The sequence below is a fragment of the Plecotus auritus genome, assembly GCF_963455305.1.
Source record: "Plecotus auritus genome assembly, chromosome: 2".
In the NCBI taxonomy this organism is placed as follows: Eukaryota; Metazoa; Chordata; class Mammalia; order Chiroptera; family Vespertilionidae; genus Plecotus; species Plecotus auritus.
The window spans coordinates 107,156,923-107,170,821 of NC_137771.1; the positions used below are offsets into that span (position 1 = coordinate 107,156,923).

General features: G+C 40.7%; 1 protein-coding gene across 6 annotated transcripts in view; it reads right to left on the bottom strand.

Moving 5' to 3' along the window:
* XRN1 (5'-3' exoribonuclease 1) overlaps positions 1 to 13,899 on the bottom strand; it is a 218,960-nt gene that overhangs the window by 102,178 nt on the left and 102,883 nt on the right. For all 6 annotated transcript variants that reach the window (XR_013959985.1, XM_080657184.1, XM_080657185.1 and 3 more), the window contains one exon: positions 11,311 to 11,442. Coding sequence is in view for 5 of the 6 variants with exons in the window: in XM_080657184.1 (XP_080513310.1) it covers positions 11,311 to 11,442 (132 nt within the window). In the remaining variant the exon portion in view is untranslated. The remainder of the gene's footprint in view (positions 1 to 11,310; positions 11,443 to 13,899) is intronic.

Sequence of the window (13,899 nt, forward strand, 5' to 3'; positions counted from 1 at the left end):
GTCCATCATTTCAGTAACATTCCTGCCAGTATCCTAAATCTTTGCCTCTTCATCTTTTGTTGTACCCATGTGGTAAAATCCAGTGCTGTTTAAATCAAGGTATCTGCTTTTTCTAGACCTGTAACAGATGAACCCTGCTCTATATCAAAAGACAGAACAATTATTACATTATAAATTCATGACTTTCAACTTCAAAAAGGGTCCTTAATACTGGCTATAACTTTACCATGTTTATCTAATCAATGGAAACTCTCCCATTTTCTCCAAGGACTATTTCAAACTGCGTCCATTCTACTTAAGGCCAACGCCACACAGTCCTCAATAGCCAAACTCTAATCTCCTCATCTTCCTCACACTAAACACACATGCCAGTCAATAGTTCCATCCCATTTTCTTAATGAATACATCTTGTTTCATCTTCAAATGTATTGCTTTCTCTTTTGTACCTCTCTAGCCATTTGTTTTTACACATGATCAAATCTCTTTGAATAAACCAAAACCAATTCCACTTAATTCTATAACTTTCTTAATCTATCTCTTATTGTTAGTATCTATCAGAAACTAAATGTTAAACAGGAATACAGAAATTTATCAAATACAGCATATGGGTATAGTTATAAGGTTTCTAAAAATAAAATCATATAATTTGGTACTCAGAAATATTTTATGTCTTATGTTTAGAGAAAAAGGATGTGCTAAATTTATGAGAATATGTTTTGTTTAATAAGATTAATGGATATATAACTAAGATAAGTACAGGCAGTCCTCGGGTTATGTCGGACTAGACTTATGCTGTTTCGTTGTTACATTGGCATCTCCCATTTACAGTATTTATAAAAAAAAAAGTTCTGTCATTTCAACATACGTACATATGTGCATTATGTTTTTTATTATTTATTTACTATAAGTAAAGGTCAGGAATTGTTATCTTTCTTTTCAATTTTTTTTACTTTTTCACTTCATTACTGCCGTGTATGTGCTCCATGTGAGTGACGAAGGTGCTTATGTAGGTGGGTTCCAACTTACGGTGAAAATCGAGTTACGTTGCGCCGTAGTAAGGATCTCCTACGTAACCTGAGGACTGCCTGTAGTAGGTTCTACATTCTTACTGTAGTACTCTTAGAGCTAAGAATGGTTTGCACAAGCATTGCTCCTTGTTGGAGCCATGGGATCATCACGTCATTCTACTGACATAACGTGCAAAATCATAAATAAGTAAACCCTCAGGGGAAGAGCAACAGTGTTCTTGTGAGGTTCACCTTAGAAGAGAGATTACAAAGAAATTGGGGGGTGTGGGAGGAGGGGAGAAAATGTGGGATGATATGAAGGAAATACTGTGGTAAAGAAAAGCAACTTAAGGGAATCGTGACCAGAATAAATAAACCTGAGTGGTTATGCATTATGTAGTCTTAACTACCCTTCTTGGCTGACAAGAGATCCTGAACTTGCAGATACTAGAATTCACTCCCTTGTGTGAATAAGAACAAAACCCTTCTCTTTTGTTAAGTTTTTTCTTTTTTTATTGTTTAAAGTATTACAAATAGTAGTACATATGTCATTTTCCCCCCAATTGACCTTCCCCGAGCCTCCCCTATCCCTGGGCTCATGCCCTCACCCGCCTCCCAGTGTATTGCGTCCTTTGGTTATGCTTATATGCATGCATACAAGTCCTTCATTTGATCTCTTACCTACCCCTCAACTCTCCACAGCCTTCCCACTGTACTTTGAAAGTCTATTCTAGGCTTCTCTGCCTCTGTATCTATTTTTGTTAATCAGTTTATAATGTTTTTTACTATCCATAAATGAGTAAGATCATGTGGTATTTTCTTTCACGGACTGGCTTATTTTGGTTAGCATAATGCTCTCCAGTTCCATCCATGCTGTTGCAAATGGTAAACGTTATTTTTTATACCAGCTTAGTATTCCATTGTGTAGATGTACCACTGTTTTCTAATCCACTTATCTGCTGAGGTGAATTTAGGCGGTTTCCAAACCTTAGCTATTGTAAATTGCGCTGCAATAAATGTAGGGGTGCATATATCCTTTCTGATTGGTGTTTCTGTTTTCTTGGGATAGATTCCTAGAAGTAGTATTACTGGGTCAAATGGGAGTTACATTTTTAATTTTTTGAGGAAATGCCATACTGTTTTCCACAGTGGCTGCACCAGTCTGCATTCTCACCAGCAGTGGAGAGAATGCACCAGTCTGCATTCTCAGCAGCAGTCTGCATTCTCCACATCCTCTCCAGCCTTTGTCATTTATTGATTTGTTGATAGCCATTCTGACAGGTGTAAGGTGGTACCTCATTGTTGTTTTGATTTGCATCTCTTGGAGGATTAGTGACTGTGAGCATGTATTCATATGTCTTTTGGCTTTCTGAATGTCCCCTTTCGAAAAGTGTCTATTTAGGTCCTTTGCCCCTTTTTTGACTGGGTTCTTTATATTCCTTTTGTTAAGTTTTATGAGTTCCCTGTAAATGTAGGAGATTAAACCCTTATTGGAGATAACATTGGCAAATATGTTCTCCCCTGCAGTGGGCTTTCTTGTTGTTTTGCTGACGGTTTCTTCTGCTGTGCAGAAGCTTTTTATTTTGATGTAGTCCCATTTGTTTATTTTCTCCTTAGTTTCCATTGCCCTAGGAGCTGTATACTATCTAATAAAAGAGTAATATGCAAATTAACCATCACTCCACTACACCCACCAGCCACACCCACCAGCCAATCAGGAGCGAATATGCAAATAAACCCAACCAAGAAGGCTACCACCACAGAGAGCAGGAGGGAGGCATGGGTTTCTACGGCAATGGAGGAAGCCAAGCTTTCCACCTGCCCTTGATGGCCTAGGCCTCCACTCAAGGCTACAAAGTTTCGATGATAGAAGATACATAAACCCAAACAGAAATGGTGGCAGCCACTGAAAGAGCAGGAGGCTAGGGTTGCCCGAGGCGATGGAGGAAGCCAAGCTTCTGCAGCCCTAGGCTGGCCCAGGCCTCCGCTTAAGGCTACAAAGTTTCAATTATAGAAGATACATAAATCCCCCCAAAAATGGCTGCTGCCATGGAGCAAGCAGAAGGCTTGGCTCTACTCCAGGCTACAAAGTTTCAATTGTAGAAGATAAATAAACGCCAGATACCAGGGCCTCCGCTTGGGTTGCCAGGGGGCGTGACCGGCCTGCAAACCAGCAAAGGCCCCTCGCCCAGGCTGCCTCACGCCCCAAGGGAACCCCCACCCTGATCCGGGACACCCTTCAGGGCAAACGAGCTGGCCCCCACCCGTGTACCAGGCCTCTATCCTATCTAATAAAAGAGTAATATGCAGATTGACCATCACTCCAACACACAAGATGACTGCCCCATGTGGTCAAAGATCCTGCACCCATGTGGACAGAAGATGGCCGCCACAAGATGGCCAGCAGGGGAGGGCAGTTGGGAGGGACCAGGTCTCCAAGAAGGGCAGTTGTGGGCGATCAGGCCAGCAGGGGAGGGCAGTTAGGGGTGACCAAGCCGGCAAAGGAGGGAAGTTGGGGCGACCAGGCCTGCAGGAAAGGGCAGTTAAGGGTGACCAAGCCGGCAGAGGAGGGAAGTTGGGGCGATAAGGTCTGCAGGGAAAGGCAGTTGGGAGGGACCCAGGCCTGCAGGGGAGAACAGTTAGGGGGGGACCAGGCCTGCAGGGGAGGGCAGTTAGGGGTGTCCAGGCCTGAAGGGGAGGGCAGTTAGGGGAAAACAGGCTGGCAGGGGAGCAGTTAGGCATCAATCAGGCTGGCAGGGGAGTGGTTAGGGGGTGATCAGGCTGGCAGGTAGAATCAGTTAGGGGCAATCAGGAAGGCAGGCAGGCGAGCAGCTGGGAGCCAGTAGCCCTGGATTGTGAGAGGGCTGTTGGACATCCCTCGAGGGGTCCCAGATTGGAGAGGGTGCAGGCTGGGCTGAGGGACAACCCCCCCGTGCATGAATTTCGTGCACTGTGCCTCTAGTCAGTAAAGATATAGCTATGACAAATGTCTGATCTCTTGTTGCCTATGGCCTCTTCTAAGATTTTTATGATTTCCGATCTTATGTTTAAGTCCTTTATCCATTTTGAGTTTATTTTTGTGTATGGTGTAAGTTTGTGGTCTAGTTTCATTTTTTTGCAAGTATCTGTCCAGTTTTCCCAACACCATTTATTGAAGAGACTGTCTTGACTCGATTGTATGTTCATGCCTCCTTTGTCGAGTATTAATTGGCTTGTGCCGATTTCTGGGTTCTCTGTTCTGTTCTACTGGTCTATATGTCTGTTCTTGTGCCAGTACCAGGCAGTTTTGAGAACAATGGCTTTGTAGTATAGCTTGATATCTACGTATCAAATTGTGATCCCTCCAACATTGTTCTTCTTTCTCAAGATTGTTGCAACTACTTGGGATCTTTTTTTATTCCAGATAAATTTTTGGAGAATTTGTTCTAGGTCTTTGAAGTATGCCATTGGTATTTTAATCAGGATTCCATTGAATTTATAGATTGTTTTGGGTAGTATGGACATTTTAATAACGTTGATTCTACCAATCCATGAACATGCTATCTTCTTCCATTTGTTACTGTCTTCCTCTATCTCTTTTTCCAGCGTTCTGAAATTTTCTGAGTACAGGTTCTTTATCTCCTTGGTTAGGTTTATTACTAGGTATCTTAATTCTTTTTTTTTTTTTCTTTGCAATGGTAAATGGGATTGCTTCTTAAATTTCTCTTTCTGTGAGTTCATTATTCGTGTATAGAAAAGCCACGGACTGCTGGGTGTTAATTTTGTATCCTGCAACATTGCTGAAATCATTTATTAAATCTAGTAGTTTTTTGATGGAGTCTTTGGGGTTTGCTATGTACAATATCATGTCATCTGTGAAGGACAGTTTTACTTCTTCTTTTCCAATTGGGATGCCTTTTATTTCTTCTTTTTGTATGATCGCAATGGCTAGTATTTCCAGTACTATGTCGAACAGGAGTGGTGAGAGTGGGCATCCCTGGCTTGCTCCTATTCTTAGTGGAAATGGTTTTAGTTTTTGCCCATTGAGTATGATGTTGGCTGTGTGTTTGTCATATATGGCTTTTATTATGTTGAGTTATGATCCCTCTATTCCCACCTTGCTGAGGGTTTTTACCAAGAAAGGGTGTTGGATTTTGTCAAATGCTTTTTCTGTATCAATGGATACAATTATATCGTTTTTATCTCTCAGTTTGTTTATATGGTGTATCACATTTATTGATTTGTGGATATTGTACCATCCTTGCATCCCCAGAATAAATCCCGCTGTTCATGGTGTATGATCTTTCTAATGTAATGCGTGATTCAATTTGCTAGAATTTTGTTGAGAATTTTGGTGCCTACGTTCATGAGTGATATTGGCCTGTAATTCTCTTTCTTTGTATTGTCTTTATCTGGTTTTGGGATTAGGGTAATGCTGGCTTCATAGAACGAGCTTGGAAGTGCTCCTTCTTAAATTTTTTGGAATAGTCTGAGGAGGATACGTTTCATTTCTTCTTCGAATGTTTTATAAAACTCACCTATGAAGCCATCTGGTCCAGGGCTTTTGTTTGTTGGAAGTTTTTTTTTTATTACTCCTTCAATTTCCTCCATAGTTATCGGCCTATTCAGATTTTTCTATTTCTTCTGGTTCAGTTTTGGAAGGTCGTATTTTTCTAGGAATATATCCATTTCTTCTAGGTTGACCAGTTTGTTGGAGTAGAGTTGCTCATAGTATTTTTTAACGATTTTTCGTATTTCTGTGGGTTCTGTTGTTATTTCACCTCTTTTGTTTCTGATTTTATTTGGGTCTTTTCTCTTTGCTTTTTGGTGAGCCCGGCTAAAGGTTCATCAATCTAGTTTATCCTTTCAAAGAATCAGCTCTTGGTTTCATTGATCATCTGTATTGGGTTCTTGTGTTTTTCTTTTTTTTGGTCTCTATTTTATTTATTTCCGCTCTGATCTTTAGTATTTCCTTCCTTCTGCTCACTCTGAGCCTTTCTTGTTGCTCTCTTTCTAATTCTTCAAGTTGCAGAGTTAGATGGTTTATTATCAGTTTTTTTTTTCTTTTTTTTTTTTTTTTTAGGTAGGCCAAAAATGCTATGAACTTCCCTCTTAGGAATGCTTTGTGTCCCAAAGATTTTGGATTGTTGTGTTTTCATTGTCATTTGTTTCCAAGATGTGTTTTATTTCTTCTTTGATCTCTTTGGTAACCCACTCATTGTTTAATAGTATGCTATTCAGCCTCCAATTGTTTGAATTTTTGTGTTTGTTTTTAATGTAGTTGATTTCTAATTTTATGCCATTGTGATCTGAGAAGATGCTTGATACTATTTCAATCCTCTTGAATTTGGAGACTTTTCCTGTGTCCCATATGTGGTCTATCTTTGAAAATGTTTCATGTGCACTAGAGAAGAATGTATGTTCTGTAGTTTTGGGGTGGAATGTTCAAATGATGTCGATTAAGTCCATCTGACCAAGTGAGTCGTTTAGGATTGATGTTTCTTTGCTAATTTTTTGTCTAGAGGATTTATCCAGTGATGTTGATGGGGTATTAAAGTCTCCTACTATGATTGTGTTGCTGTCAATCTCACCCCTGATATCTTCCAGAAGTTTTTTTTTTATGTATTTGGGTGCACCTGCATTGGGTGCATAAATGTTTACTGGAGTTATAGACTCTTGTTTTATTGTTCCCTTTAGAATTATGAAGTGGCCTTTCTGGTCTCTTGTTATAGTCTTCACTTTGAGGTCTATTTTTGTCAGATATAAGTATTGCTACCTAGCTTTTTTTTTCATTTCCATTTGCCTGAAAAATATTTTTCCATCCCTTCACTTTCAGTCTGCGTGAGTCCCTTGTTGAGGTGGGTCTCCTGTAGACAGTATATATATGGGTGATGTTTTCTTATACATTCATTCACTCAATGTCTTTTGAATAGAGCATTTAATCCATTTACGTTTAATGTTATTATTGATAGGTACTTAATTGTAGCAATTTCTGTAGTTTATGCATGTGTTCCTTCATCCCTTCCTATTTCTTCTTTTTACAGCATTCCCTTTAGCATTTCTTGCATTGCTGGCTTGGTAGTGATCAACTCCTTTAGCCTTTTTTTGTCTGTGAAGCTCCTGAATTCCCCTTCAATTTTGATTGATAGTGTTGCTGGATAGAGTATTCTTGGATTCAGTCCTTTGCTTTGCATTACTTTGTATACCTCTTTCCATTCCCTTCTAGCTTGATGTGTTTCTGTTGAGAAATCATTTGACAATCTGATGGAGGATCCTTTGTACATAACTCTCTCTCTCTTATAGCTTTTAAGATTCTCTCTGTCGTTAACATTTGCCATTGTAATTATGACGTTTCTTGAGTGTGGTTCTTTTGGGATTCATTTTGCTTGGGACTCTGTAATTGTGTAACTTTTTTCTTAACCACATCAGGGAAGTTTTCTGTCATTATTTCTTCAAATAGATTTTCTAATCCTTGCTGCTCTTCTTGTCCTTCTGGCAGCCCTATTATATGTATGTTACTTCGTTTTGCATTGTTGCAAAGCTCCCTTAGGCTCTCCTCCTGTTTTTTAATTTTTTTCTCCAGTTGCTGTTCAGATTGGGCTTGTTTCTCTACCTTATCTTCTAACTCACTAATTCCGTCTTCTGCTTCTTCTAGTCTACTGTTGAAACCTTCCATGGTGTTTTTGATTGTAGCTATATCACTTTTGATTTCTTCCTGATTTCTGCATAGGTTGTTGATTTTCCTGTCCATCCAGTGTATGAATTGTACGACCATCACTCTGAATTCTTTTTCTGTCATGTTGCATGCCTCGGTTTCACTTATTTCCTTTCTTGGCGATTCCTCCTTTCCTTTCCTCTGGGGATTGTTTTGTTGTCCCCCAATTCTAACTATCACCTGAAGGTTCAAATGTCGCATTGCAGGGGCCTGGGCCGTGTGCAGTGGGAACTTCCCACCCCCCAAGTGTCACTGAAGAGCTCTGACACCAAGATGTGTGGCTGCCGTGGGTTGGTGAGAGCCACACTTGCCCAGGATCAGAGTCACCAGCGCTTAGTTTGGCCTCATGTGCTCACCTAGAATCGGACCCTGCCTGTGCCATGCTGAAACAGAGACCACACTGTACCGTGCCGAAAATCAGAGTTCCCTAGCGCGTGTCAGGAGTCAGAGAACCCCTGTGCCCATGCTGAGAATCGAGTATCAGAGTCTGTGTTGCTTGGTGTGGCCTTGCACCGAGAATCAGGGTCCCTGTGTACACATGCGACAAGAATGGAGTCACGGGCTCTTAGTATGAATGCACTGGGAATCAGGGATCCCAGGCGCGCGCAATCGGAAACAGGGTCAAGTCACTGGTGCTCAGTGCTTCCTCTCGCACGGGTAATCAGGATCCCATCTGCTTGCGGGACCGGTTTGCAGAGTCGCACTGTTGGCAGGAGGTCCACTCCCGCCCTGCAGAAAACACCCTTCCGTGTACGCTTGCCCTGAATCAAAGTCAGGTGGCACTGCTGCCCTGTGTGGGCGTGGGTTCTGGTTGTGGGTAATACACTCTCCGAGTTCACGCACCCATGCTCAAATTCAGCACAACCTCTCTGTGTGGGTGCAAGGTCTGGTCATGCAGGTGTGCATTGCGGGAAAGAAACTCCCCGTGTCCCTGCACCCAGGCTCAAATTCAGTGCAGCTTCCCTGTGTGGGTATGGAGTCTAGTTGCAGGAAATAAACTCCCCAAGTTCGCGCACCCAGGATCAAATTCAGCGCAAGTCTCCCAACGTGGGCGTGGGGCAAGACCTCTTTCTTAACCAAAATAGCTCTTGCTTAATCTTTACAAAACATTTTATGTGTCTTATTCCCTTATTTTTGAAACACGCTTTTTCTTTGATTTCCATAGTATAACATGTAAATCTCCTGGCTTTTATTTTACCTTTCAGCTTGCCTCTTTTGTTTCCTATGCCTCATCTTCCTTCTTGATTCCAACACTCTAGCCACATTAGCCATGATACATACTGCTTTTCCTTGTGCCACAGGGATTTTGCATGTAACTCTTCACCCATCCTGAAATATGCTTTTTTCACTCTTTGACTGAATCCTACTCCACATTTAAGTACCAGCTTAATCAACACTTCCTCAGGAAAGTTTTATCTGACTAGAGCAATTTCTTCCCTAATTAGGTCAAACCCTGCTATTATATGGTCACATGGTACTACTCCTTCAGAGCAAATATCATAGATTCAGTGTGATTAAAAAAAACAAACCACACAAGACATTACCATCCATAACCCAACTACCAGCCGTAAACTTAACGAATATAAGGACTGTGGGATTTTATTCACTACTAGAGGCTCAATGTACGAAGATTCGTGCAAGAATAGGCCTTCCTTCCCCTGGCTGCTGACACCGCCTTCACTCCGGCCCAGAGCTGCCTTTCCACCTTCCCACGCTGCCAAGAGTCCCGGAGCTGCTGGAAGCGGGTGCGGAACGCCTGCATCATTGCCATGGAGACAACACAAGCGTCCTGCCCCGCCGCCAGATGCTTGGCACTGCGTATGCAAATTAACCCATCATCTTTGTTGGGTTAATTTGATTACTCACTCCTGATTGGCTGGTGGGCGTCGCGAAGTTACGGTCAATTTGCATCTTTCTCTTTTATTAGTGTAGATGGTATACTGCCAACTACTGTACTCAGCACATATAAATAAATAATTGTTGAATTGTTATATAAGTAAATGACTAAACTCATAGTGTTTTGAATAATGTTTTTTTTCTATTAAGAATCTTAACTAAGACAATCTCTATTTCATTCAAACAAATATTTATTGAATGCCAAGGAATAAGAGCCAGAGTGGTGATAAAAAGAGATATGTTCCCTACCTTATGGAGCACACTATCTAAAAAAGGTTAAGGTAATTAATAAAATAAATTTATTATTATGATTTTTGTTTATGTGTTATAAAAAATTCAGAAAGATATGAACTATAACAGGGGCTTCTGATACTGTTGGAAGGCTTTACCTCTACCTCCTGAGAGCTATATTTACCTTCTTCATTTATGGTAGATTTTTTTTATATTTTCCCTATTTACTCATCTTTGAATAAGGATATTATAGCCTGGTATTAGCTCCAAATTGTAGAATAGGTTTCTCCTCTTCTATAGTGAATGCTATTACAGTTTAAACAGGAGGACTGATGGATATACATTTATAATGCCACTGGAGGCCCGGTGCATGAAAATTTGTGCACTGAGGGGGGTGTCCCTCAGCCTGGCCTGCTCCCTCTCACAGAGGATGTCCTACTGACAGCTTAGGCCCGCTCCCCACAGCCAATCAGGGGACAGCACCACCCCCATCACCCCATTGCTGCTGCTGGCCTCCCTCTGTGGGAGGCGACCCGGCGATCTGGGGAAGGCGATACCCCCATCATGCCTCTGCTGCTGCCACTGCCAGCCACACCGCTGCCTGAGCTCAGCCCTTGCAGCCACTGTGGTTTGCCTGAGCCTTGGCCTTGCCCTTGTTGCCTGAGCCTTAGGCTGGACTTGGGCAGCGGCAGCCACCATCCACGGCTTGCCTGAGACTCGGCTGGCCCTGGGCAGCAGCAGCCACCATCTGCAGCTTGCCTGAGCCTCAGACAGCCGCTGAGGCTTTGTCTGGAAGTGCACAGCATCAAGTTCCCGCCCACCCGCGTGCTCCTCGCTGATCAGTTGTTATGGTGTGAAGACTATTAGCATATTAGGTCTTTATTATATAGGATTTCATGTGCCACTGTCAGTCTATCATTGTTTTGGTTGTGGAAATCCTAGTGTTTAGATGAAGAAAGAGAGGAACTATTAGAGTGGAATTATGGTGACCTTGGAAATTAGTATTCTGAGAAGGGTTAGCTTTTTAGTTATTTGGTTGATACAAACCTTGCATTTCTGAATTCTGGGGCATATAGGCTTGGTGTAGGGGAGTGGGTAAGCAAGACGGTGAGATTCCAAGTACAGTCTTCCCTCCTATTTTTATTACTTACATGTGGCCAAGAAATTCAATAGCTTTAAGTTAGTAAAAATAATTCTCAAATTCAGGCAACAATCTATTAACTGTTATTGACACTACTAAGTGATCATGTCTTTTCCTTTTTCTGTACATAATGAAGTATTTCAATGACAAGTTGAGCAAGGCTGTAACCGATGCTAACCAGGTATTATTTTAAACTAGAACTTATTACTTTCTTTAGAACATAAAATGAAATTGTAGTCAGTATTCAGTGATTACTTTGGTAAGTGAAAAATAAATTAGAAGGTAAGTATATTAAATCCCATTCCAGTTCTATGATATTAAATACTTTTAATGACACTCACTATTCTGAAATTCCTTGTACTTCTTTTATCCAGTTAGATTGTTCTTTGTCTCCAAGATGAACCACTTTAGATGGTGGAGCAGTTCTTCCCAGATAAAGCTTCTGTATGCCTGGAGGTTCTTCCATGTAAAACCTTAAGAATTCATATAAAAATTATATTACCCAAAAATATGTGGTTTAATATAGAGTTCTAGTGGTACAAATCTTCAAAGTAAAAAGGTTTCTACATGGCATAATAGGAAAAAAAAGCCATCTTTTTAAAAACTGTACTATAAATTTCAGAACAAAATCTTGTAAAAATTCAATCAAAATTTAAAAACAAATTAATATTCTTTCTCTCTTAAGAAATCAAACTAAATATACAACAAAAATATAAAGATTTAAAGTATTCAATAAAGTATTTTTGCTAAATGAGTTTAACTTGATTCTACATGTCACTACACCTAGCTCCAGTTTACAGGAAATATGTGGGATGGAGGATCCACCTAAGTGACACTAAGAGGAAATGGCCAGGTAAATCCAGAATCTTACAAAATAACCGGCTTGCACTCTTAAAAAAAAAAAAAAAAGCAGGGAAGTAAATTCAGCCAGGTCCTAGGATATAAAATCAACAAACAGAAACAAACCAACTGTATTTCTATATACTACCTGAGAAAACTGAAATACCTCTTCAGTTGCTCCCAAGTAATTTAAATACTGAGGTATACATCTAACAAAATATGTACAGGATCTGTATGCTGAAAAACGAAACACTGATGAATGGATCCACTGGGTAAGAAGATTCAACACAGTAAAGATGTTAAATCTCCCCAAATTAATTTATAGGTTTAATACAATTCCTATGAAAATCTCTCCATGATTTTTATAGGTGTAGAATAATTTATTCTAAAATTTATATAAAAAGGCAAAGGAACAAAAAGCTAAAACAATTTTGAAAAATAAAATTAAGATGGAAGGAATAACTCTACCTAAGTTTAAGACTTACTACATAGCTACAGTAACAGGACAAAAGACAGACAAACAGATCACTGGAACAGAATGGAGAACTCAGAAGAAGTAGAGCCACACAAATGTGCTCAACTCAACTAATATTTTTTCTTTCAATTACAGTTGAAATTCAATATTATTTTATATTACTTTCAGGTGAACAGAACAGCATAGTTGTTAGACATTTATATAACTTACAAAGTGATTTCCCCTGTTAAGTCTAGTACCCACCTGGCACCAAACATAGTTCTTACAATACAATTGACTATATTCCCTACTTTTCAATCCCGTGACTATTTTGTAACTACCAATTTGTATTTCTTATTCTCTTCACCCTTTTCATCAAGTTCACCAGTCTCCTCCTTCCTCTAGCAACCATCAGTTTGTTCTCTGAATCTATGAGTCTTATTTTTTTTGGTTTTGTTTATTTTGTTCTTAAGATTCCATATATGAGTAAAATCACATGGTGTTAAACTGTTTTTGGCAAGGATGTAAAAACAATCTTATGAGGGAAATATCCCTTTCAACCAATGGTGCTGAAGCAGTTGAGTATTCATAGGCAAATGTAGGAACTTTGATCTAAACCTTATATTTATATAAAAATTAACTCACAGTAGATCATGGGTTTAAGTGTAAAAGGAGTAAAACTATAAAACTTTTTGAAATATAGGAGAAAAATCTCAGGTACCTAGGGCTACATGAAGAGTTCTTAGACCAAAAGCATGATCCATAAAATAAAAAACTGATAAAATGCATTTCAGATCCAAGATGGCGGCATAGGTAAACACCTAAACTGCTGCCTCGCACAACAATTTTAAAACTACAACTAAAAGACAAAACGTCTATCACCCAGAACCACGGGAAAGCTGGCTGAGTGGAAGTTCTACAACTAGAAGGAAAGAGAAAAGAGCATTGAGACGTGCACAAGCACTGAAAAGCTGAGGTACGGAGGCGCGCGAATCGGGCTGGCAGCGGGTGACTGGGAGCGCTGGTTTTTTCAACCCAAAGGGAGACAAGCTCCTGATTACTCCGAACTCCAGTTTCTGGAGAGACGCGGGGGACCCAAACTCCTACGGGGAGAAGATGGACTGTCTGCCATCGGGTCGGAAAGTGAGGGCAGCTTGCTTGCAGGTCTGCGCGCAGGAATAATTGTTTACTGCGCTGGGGCGCAGGACTCAGGGACACGGTCAGAGATGCAGAGCTGGCTTACTGGCAGCCATCGCTGTTTGCCACACCCTAGCCTAATGACACCCTGAGACCCTGCCCTGCACAACCTACAAACCCACCCAAGCTCCAAGCAGTGGCTTTAGCATATGAATGGCCTTCCCTATCACAGCTTAACCTAGCAAACTTGCAGCCCGGGTCAGACAGCTCCAAAACCTCCAAACCCCAAGCAAAGAGGAGAAAACAGTAGTTCTCGCTGTAGCGCATGCTGGGTGGCCTCAGACAGTAGCTGACCTGCACCCAATTGGAGATCCAGAAGCCAGTGTACCTAGTGGTCAGTGAAAGTTACCTACAAAGGAACCCCCATCAGACTAGCAACTGATTTCTCAACAGAAACTCATCAGGCCAGAAGGGAATGGAATGAAATATACAAAGTCAT